Source organism: Sinocyclocheilus rhinocerous, unplaced genomic scaffold, assembly GCF_001515625.1.
Source record: "Sinocyclocheilus rhinocerous isolate Xijiao unplaced genomic scaffold, SAMN03320098_v1.1 scaffold742, whole genome shotgun sequence".
NCBI classification, from domain to species: domain Eukaryota; kingdom Metazoa; phylum Chordata; class Actinopteri; order Cypriniformes; family Cyprinidae; genus Sinocyclocheilus; species Sinocyclocheilus rhinocerous.
This window is the reverse complement of record NW_015641116.1, coordinates 1,928,996-1,937,468: the sequence shown is the minus strand read 5'-3', so window position 1 is coordinate 1,937,468 and position 8,473 is coordinate 1,928,996. Positions and strand designations below refer to the sequence as shown.

Genomic DNA, 8,473 nt, shown 5'->3' with positions numbered 1-8,473 from the left:
CAGCTGTTTCCTCTGTGAATTTCATGGTGTAATTGCATTTATACGTTTTGGTAGTGAGGCAATGCACATCGTGATGAGGATCGTTGGTTCCTTTGTGTTGCGCTGTCATCAGTATGCAGCTGCATTTGGAAGGGATCGGTCTCGCGCTCCCCGTATAGCCCTCTCTACTCGGCGAAAAAAAGTACAATTTCATTCATCCCGTTTCCTTCCATTCATCTGGGCACTGCAGCGTAGCGAAGACTCGGGGTTCGATCAGCACGAAAATTCTTATCAATGGAGAGGGTGACGTCAATGAGCTAGAGTGACGTGCAGTCACGTGGGCGCAGTGGGGCCGAAATAAAAACACGGAGAGCTGACCGTGGTACTGAAAATATCCCATAGCGCCGTGCAAGAAAAGCCTACCATACGGCTTACACAAACGAAACCCATATACAAACAAAACGGCAACATTCAAACAAAGAATTTGTTGTTGAAGCGGATCCTTACACGTAAATAACTTAAATACAAAGTTTGAAGAGGACACAATTGGTGCGTCGGACTGCGCTGACACTGACAGGATTCCCGGTAAGTCCCGGCTTTCTTTTTATAGTAACAGGCAACAGTAATGGTAGAAGCCATGGGAAAATAAATGTATATTATAATGGGGACAGAAGAAAAATGAAAAACGTAAAGAATTTGCTATATTTGTTTACACGTTTAAAAAAAACATTTATTCCCTGTATAATAATAATAATAATATAATAATAATAAATATATATATATATATATATATATATTAGGGATGTGTAGTAAAATGCATTCTAAAATACATTTAAAAAAAACTACATATAAAAAGAGGAGTTGAGGAGAAATGTAGTAATGTAGAATGTAAAAGTATAATATTTAATAAAATTGATATAATAGAATGATTGGTTAAGGCGTTAATGCAACTTATTAAAAACCACTTTAATGATACTAAATATTGCAGTGATGACTTTTACACTTAATGATGAAGATGATGGGGCTGATCAATAGCACAGCTCTCATAATGATTTTTACCACGCCCTTGCTCATGCTTTCATCATCTTTCTCATCACCATAGCATCAGATACTCAAAATAACAACGTCGAGTCCAATCACAAAAGCACACGAGAGACACTGAGATAAAAACATGTTTTGCTTTGGCTTGCCTTGACTTTTGCCTGTTGGAGTCCAGTCTGACTTTTATTTTACATACTTATAAGTACCTGCTCATATGGAGCAGAGAAATGTTGACATGAAATTTAACAGCAGAGCATTTATTATCTGTTTTCATGTCTTTCCAATATTTTCGATTGGGTTCAATTTGTGATTGCAGTATGGCCCTGTTTAAATCTTAATTCTAATAGATCTGTCTTAAAGCAGAAGATTAAGGGCCTACTTAAGGACAAGGCTTCTTAGAGCCGGATTACTTACGTGCTTTGTTGATGAGAACTCCCCAGTGTGCGCTGTCATTGGCGGCAGTTAAAGAGGGCGTTAGAGTTGTGCTTAGGCTACATTGTGGAGACATGATTGTAATACCAAAAAAGTGAATCATTCCAAATTGGAAAGGAGATACAGACTTTTTAATAAAAATGAGAAAGAGTTCCTGCAGCATTTCACATATGGCAAACACCGATGTCAAACTTTAGATGTGTAAATCCATGCATTGTAAGCGACTTGGCACATATTTGACGATTGCAGCAGTGTTTGCTCGTGCAACGGCGAGTGGAAATCTAGCCATATAACCAGATTTAACCATAAACATCGGTGTCGTGATTAGCATACCTTGAGCTTTAGGATCGCTTAATTTTCATTACAAAATTAAAGTGAGATAAGAATGCTGTTTTATTCACGTTCATTGGTTTTGCGCTTCCAAAGCTTTGAAATCCAAACTCCATGGACCGTTTCATCCATATGAATATGACTTTTTTTATTATTTTTTGGTGGGGATCTCAAACTTGGTTTTCATGGGCATACTGAGATCCTCTGATCATCTTTGTATTGCTTACTCATTAACCTCCCGCGCATCGGAAGGGCTCCCCCCTAAGGCGCTTTTCCTCCTATATATACTGTATTAGCACCGCGCTGCGTGTGCGAGCAATCACAAGCACAAAAGCGCTTCAGAGCCTTCACGAGCCGCACCAGCTCTAGCCGCAGAGCCAATTAGAACGCCTTTGCAAAATCAGCTAAGCAGCAGGCAATAAAACATAAATTATACCTTAACAAAGATCCCCTCCCCCCACCCAATGATTAAATTTTTTTTATGCAAAATATAATATATATTTTTTTTGTATAGTTTGTTGTATAGATCTCTCCAGAAGAGAGAAATCCTCACTGGATGACTAGGGAAAAAGTATTTGCTAAAGTGCACATTTAACATTAGTTCTTCCATTACACAAATAAGCAAATGGGTCATGAAATGCTCTCAGGTATCAAACGCAAGTCATTCATACAAATTTATATTTAATAGACAGTGAGTGTTGCATTCAGGCAGTCTGCAAAGAAGTGAATCACAAAATGTGTCCACCATCTTACCTGAGAAAAATCTTAATTGCTGTGTCATGTGTGAACTCAAATTCATTTTATTTTATAATTGTCACAAAAGTACATCAAAACACCATATAAATATAAATCACACATAAAATCATTTGGCAATATAAGATTTGACAGGTATCAAACGCAAGTCATTCATACAAATTTATATTTAATAGACAGTGAGTGTTGCATTCAGGCAGTCTGCAAAGAAGTGAATCACAAAATGTGTCCACCATCTTACCTGAGAAAAATCTTAATTGCGGTGTCATGTGTGAACTCAAATTCATTTTATTTTATAATTGTCACAAAAGTACATCAAAACACCATATAAACATAAATCACACATAAAATCATTTGGCAATATAAGATTTGATCTTTGACCATTTTTGAACTTCTGTCTTTCAGGTTCAACACGTATGTGTGGTCATGATCTGGTGGCAACAAACTTCAAATGTCCCCTTAATTTTCCTGTTCATGTTATTTAGTCTCACATTCAATTCTGCAACCTTCAGTCCAGTGACAGCAGATAGAAACACAGTAAGTGACAACTATGCAGCATCCTCCTCTGCTCAGCAACAGGCTCAATATACTCAACCAGCCGGGGAACAGGGCACGCTACATGAGGAAAAAGAAGATGATGAGCTCTTCAAAGACGTGGATCCTAGAACCCTAGCAGCGGTCCTTCTCGAGGCCCTCAACCAGCCCCAGAAGGAAAAGATGAGTGAACGAGAAGATGGGGGAACAGAAGTGGAAAAGGAGAAGGATCTCCAGGGTGCAGACAGAGACAGAGATGGTCACAAAGAGCTGGAGCTGGTCATGGCAGCTGCTGCAGCACAAGGAAAAGACGAGAAAGAAAGAGAGGAGGAAGAGGAGAAAAAAAGGGCTGAGGAGGAACAGCTAACGGAGAAAGTGACAAGCCGCACCACCAGTCAGACAGTACCATTAAAAGAGCAGGTGGCCCCACAGGAGGGGGCCACAAAAGAGGAGGTGATCAAGGAGGAGGAGAGGCAGGAGCCAGAGAGAGGAGAACTGGGGGAGGAGGAAGAGCAGCTGAGTCCAGAGGAAGTGAAGAATCTGGAGACTATGTTAGAGGAATTCCAGAGCTACAGCACAGCCACTAAGAGAGAGCGTGACATGTCCACAGGCCAGAGGGAGAGCCGTGGGGAGTATTTCGATTACCTGGACCGTAATGGCCTCATGAACAATGAGATCAAGCCTAAAGCTAAAGGCAATGACCTAGCACTTTCCAAGAAGAAGCTAAAGTGGCAGCTTGAACAAGAAAAGAACAAAATTCAGAATTCAGGCAATTTAATGGATGACTTTACCAACAACCTTTCTGACCCAGAGGAAGAAGATGAGGAAGACCAAGAGGACGAAGAACAGCTGAGCCCTGAAGAAGAGGAAACTCGGGCCAAAGCGGAGCAAGAGGAGGTACGAAGACAGGCAGCCGAGGCACAAAGAGCCAAAGCGGAGGAAGAAAAGCTTGCAGATATTGCATCTGACATGCTCCTGAAATACATCATGAAACAGGACAAAAAAAAGTACCAAGACAACAATGGTGCAGAAGATAAGCGATCTGATGAGGAGGACACTAGTAATGATGATGATGACATTGACCCACAGACCATCGATAAGTTGATTGAGATCTCCAGCAAGCTGCATCTTCCTGCTGATGATGTGGTGGACATCATTAACGATGTGGAGAAGAAGAAGAAAAAAGATGCTCCTGAAAATCTCCCATGGCAACATCCTCTCGTGCCGCCTCCAGCCCCCATTGCACCTTCTACGCTGTTACAGAAACCACCTCCCTCAAAGCCTCCTCAACCGAACACAAACCCATTAAAAGCCTGGTTCAAAGACAGGGCCTCGTTCAAGCCCAGCAAGCAAGACTTTTGGATGAGGCAGCAGTGGCCCTTTCGTACCTACCCTTCCTACAATTTCTATCAAAAACCCTACCGGGGATATTACCCAACCTATGTCCCACCTCCAAAACCAAGATCCCGCTACTATCCCAAGCCCTCTTTCTCCCTCAATGACGTTTTGGGAAACTCACTGGACTATGACTTTGATTACTCCCCCAGACGGAAGTCCCGTCCTTGGGCACACTCTCGCCAAAGACTCCAACCAGCCTTCCAGCGAAACCTCTACTTCCCTCACCCTCGGACTTTCAAAGCTGTACCTATGCCTAAACCCCGGTCACCTCCGCGTCGCTGGCCATCCTTCTATTACCCAGCCCGAGCTCCTGTAGTCACCAGGGAGGATGATTACTATAGTCCGCTGAGGCAGCCGCCACAGGACAGTGAAGAGGAGCTGGAGAACTTCATCGAGAGGGTCTTTATGAAACATCCCAGGATGTTTCAGTGAGCAGACTGGGGGGGAAAATCAGAGCGATGAGGAGGAGAAGAAAGTGAAAGGGAACAACTTAAAGACTGTTCATAGCCAACCTATCATGTTCTGGTTTCCTTTGCTGAAATAAGTTCCATCATATTTGTTTATTTGCTTCAGACAGAACATATTTAGGATCTCCATGTCCATCTAACCACATCTTCCACCCTCCTCCCCCTGGAGACACTGAAAGACCAGCAAGGCTACTGGGGTGGTGAGAGGAAAGGGTGCTTAAATATTTCAAATACCCAACACTGAAGTTCTGCATACCCCAAGAAGGCCTTTATAAAGGAGCAGATACCTGATAGCATGAAACACCATGTTTTCATCCAGTACAAAGACATTCAAGATGGAATCTTAAAAGACTTGCCATTATTATGGAAGCAACTCCATTAACCAAGTCTTATTTAAGTATCTTTTTTTTATATTTATATATATTTTGGACATTTCAAATCCCAGTGGTCAATATCATTGATCATAATGTAGAGGGATAGCAAAAAAATATTCTAATTGCACCTTTAAAAGACGCAAACACACAGATTTAACAGAGAAACCATCACAGTGCCATAATGGTAGAAATATACATTTTGTTTATTCCATAAACCAAATGTAGTAAGTCTTAATGTACCTCAAAGTATTCTGCTTGAGCATTTACCATTTGTGCGTTCCTTTGTGAAACAAAGAGGACACACTCTAATGGCGCTTTTCCACTGCTTGATACGACTCGAAGTACCAGGTACCAGGTACTGTACCCAGTGGAAAACCCCCCAAAAGTGAACCGTACCGTGCCATACCGTGCCGTACCATGCAGTGGAAAAGCGCCATAAGTCTTGTACATAGAATTAGTTTCTTATCGCTGTCTGCATTTTGATTTTTTTCCTTCAATGTGTTTATACCATTGTTTTTTTATGCAAAAAGATAGAAAGTTGGTGCAAAGGACATTCATACATTCCAACGATTTCTAAGAAATAAATGTATTATTTCATAAAAGCTGTTTTGAATACAACTTTTAATTGCCTTAAGACACTCTCTTCCCCTTTTCAGATGAGCAGCATTTTTGTCACTGACTGGCTGAAAGGTTTGTTCTCAAGCTCATAAACTGGAAAGCAGTGATCAACCTTTTCAACATGTTTTACAAATAAAACAAATAGGTAAAGATAATCAAAAACATATTTCATGTTTGTGGTTTCAAATGTGTCAAATGTTAATGGATCTTTCAAAAGTAACCTTGCCCGTACGACAGTTTCCAAAATCAATCACTGGGCCAATGAGAGCTCAATCAAAATAGCATAGACAATCTATTAAATTAAATGATTACTATTCACATGGGAAGGAAGCAATCTAGATCTACTCAATATCAGCGTTATCATTAAGCGAAAATGTAAATCAGTGAAATTATATTTTCCTAAAAAATCTGTAGAAATTATTAAACTGGCCGAAATTGTCCCAAATGATTAAAAAGTAACAAACTGGTGCTTGTCAATCTGAAAAATAAAGAATACTCAAAAGTAAGGGGGAGACATACACCATTCTAATTTTCTTTAAATGATTTGAAAGACTATCAGATGAAAGCTAGGGGGATAAAATGGGCAAGAACAGCTGAACCAGTGGAGGAGTAAAGTTTCTGCACGTTACTGTAAACTTGCATCTAAAATGTGTTGCTTCTTTGAAGACATTATGAGCATTGAACAAAAAAGTACAAAAAAAGATGAATGACTAGTGTATCCAAGTAAAAATGCCATTGAGTCTTGTGTGAGGAAAATATGTTTATGTCCTTTCTAGATGTATCTTGGACGTAGCATAATAAACATGCGTTTGCTGGATGTAAATAACCGCATGCTGATGACTAGTTTTGCTACACAGAGAGAAATAAATTTATTTAATTTAAATAAATTAAAAAAAAGATTGTTTTTTAATTTCTTCTTGGAAAGAACTTGGTTGTGAGATTTGCACACATCTCATACATTTATTTACACACTGTTGTTAGTTCCTGCATATAGCACACTCAAATTAAATGCAGCACAAATTGCTACAATAAAATTTTTGATTTACCTTGTTCCATTACCAGATAGTACCATAATAGCTTATAACAGAAAAAAAATCATGTTAATATACTTAAACTTACAATATACTGAGATCCAGGGACGTGCACAGACATTTTGAGGGGCAGGGGCTCAAGTGGAAAAAAGGGCACTTCTCATATTTATTTTAAAAAATTTCTAAACAAAACGTTAAATACATTAGGGGTGTGTGATATTGACAAAAAACATATCAATATTTTCTGGGATTTTATTGATAACGATAATTAGACGATATTTTGCTGAGTGTGTTACTGTGTTGATATCTTAAGTTATCATGGTTAATAACCATGGACAGCTGACTCCTAAAGTTTTTGATATTCTGCATATTCTGTGTGGTAATCAATTTACAGCAGTGATAGAAATTAATCTTTTCCAGTAAGTTTAAATAGATTTTTTTACCTTTTATGGACAGTTTTACCTTTATAAAGTCGTTTTTTTTCTAAAAGTATGCATCATCTTTTCAGTCAAATTCTTAAATTGAATCAGTCAATTAGAATAATAAGTCATTTGGGCTGTTACCAATCAAATGAAATCAGTATTATCAAAATTCATCTTTGCAATGCAGAGGAAACAGAAGCTGCATTAGAAGTGGCATTTAGATGCATTTACACACTGTTTAATGCAGGACATGAATGTATTTAACCTGCAGTTACAAATGCATTAATACTGTTTTGATATTTTAAACATAAAACGTTGAATACTGATATCTGAAATTATATATAAAAAAATGAAAATATACTTTAAATGTGAAATTAAAACTGCCAGTAGGTGGCAGCAAGTCACTGTTAATAAGTGATTCATTGCGATTGAACTGAATCATTTCAACAAACAAAACAGCATCATGTTGCTCAGAGACGCAATTTGGAATTATATTTGTTGGCGAAATAGAGCAAAAACAGTCAATATCGTGTCTAAAACGAGATCACATTTGTAATCATGCTGCTTTTTGGTGGAAAACAACATCAGTCTTCGCGTGATACTGATTAACTATATGAAATGATATAAATATATACACTTCTGCCCCCATATCTTGAATTTTGTGATCATTCTAAATGCATTTTAATAAACTGAATAATGCAGTGAAAGAACGTGCACTGGTCTAACCTACTAGACTTCCTATTGCCTTAGCTAAACTTTAGCTAACTTACATGGTAGCTCTCATGAATCATGGATGTTAGCAAGACAAATTAACTATATTTGCCTTTTACCTTTTGCATAATTAGCTATAAAATCGGGGCACAGGTAGCTTAGTCTTTGTTCATCACCACTCACCTCCATAGCAAGACAAACACAACTGGAAAGGGAGGGAGGGCTTCACTTCTGCGGCTCTCTATCTGTGACTGTGATGTGCCAATGAATGTGTGCTACACTGCTGTGCTGCAGAGGAGGGGAGAAAGGCATCGGAACTCGAGTCTCTCAACATTTCCCGACCCGACCTGATATTTTGATTTTTATTTGTTTGACAGGGAAAG

General features: G+C 38.9%; 1 protein-coding gene across 1 annotated transcript; it reads left to right on the top strand.

The window, feature by feature from the left end:
* The first annotated feature begins 207 nt into the window (after positions 1 to 207).
* On the top strand, positions 208 to 5,641 carry LOC107754709 (neurosecretory protein VGF-like). Its single transcript, XM_016571280.1, has 2 exons — positions 208 to 564; positions 2,941 to 5,641. Exon 2 carries the CDS (start codon positions 2,962 to 2,964, stop codon positions 4,897 to 4,899), a length of 1,938 nt encoding a protein of 645 aa, XP_016426766.1. The 5' UTR covers positions 208 to 564; positions 2,941 to 2,961; the 3' UTR covers positions 4,900 to 5,641.
* Positions 5,642 to 8,473: the final 2,832 nt, after the last annotated feature.

Excerpts from the sequence above, each read along its gene's own strand:
- LOC107754709 (XM_016571280.1), top strand. The coding sequence starts at position 2,962 with ATGATCTGGTGGCAACAAACTTCAAATGTCCCCTTAATTTTCCTGTTC.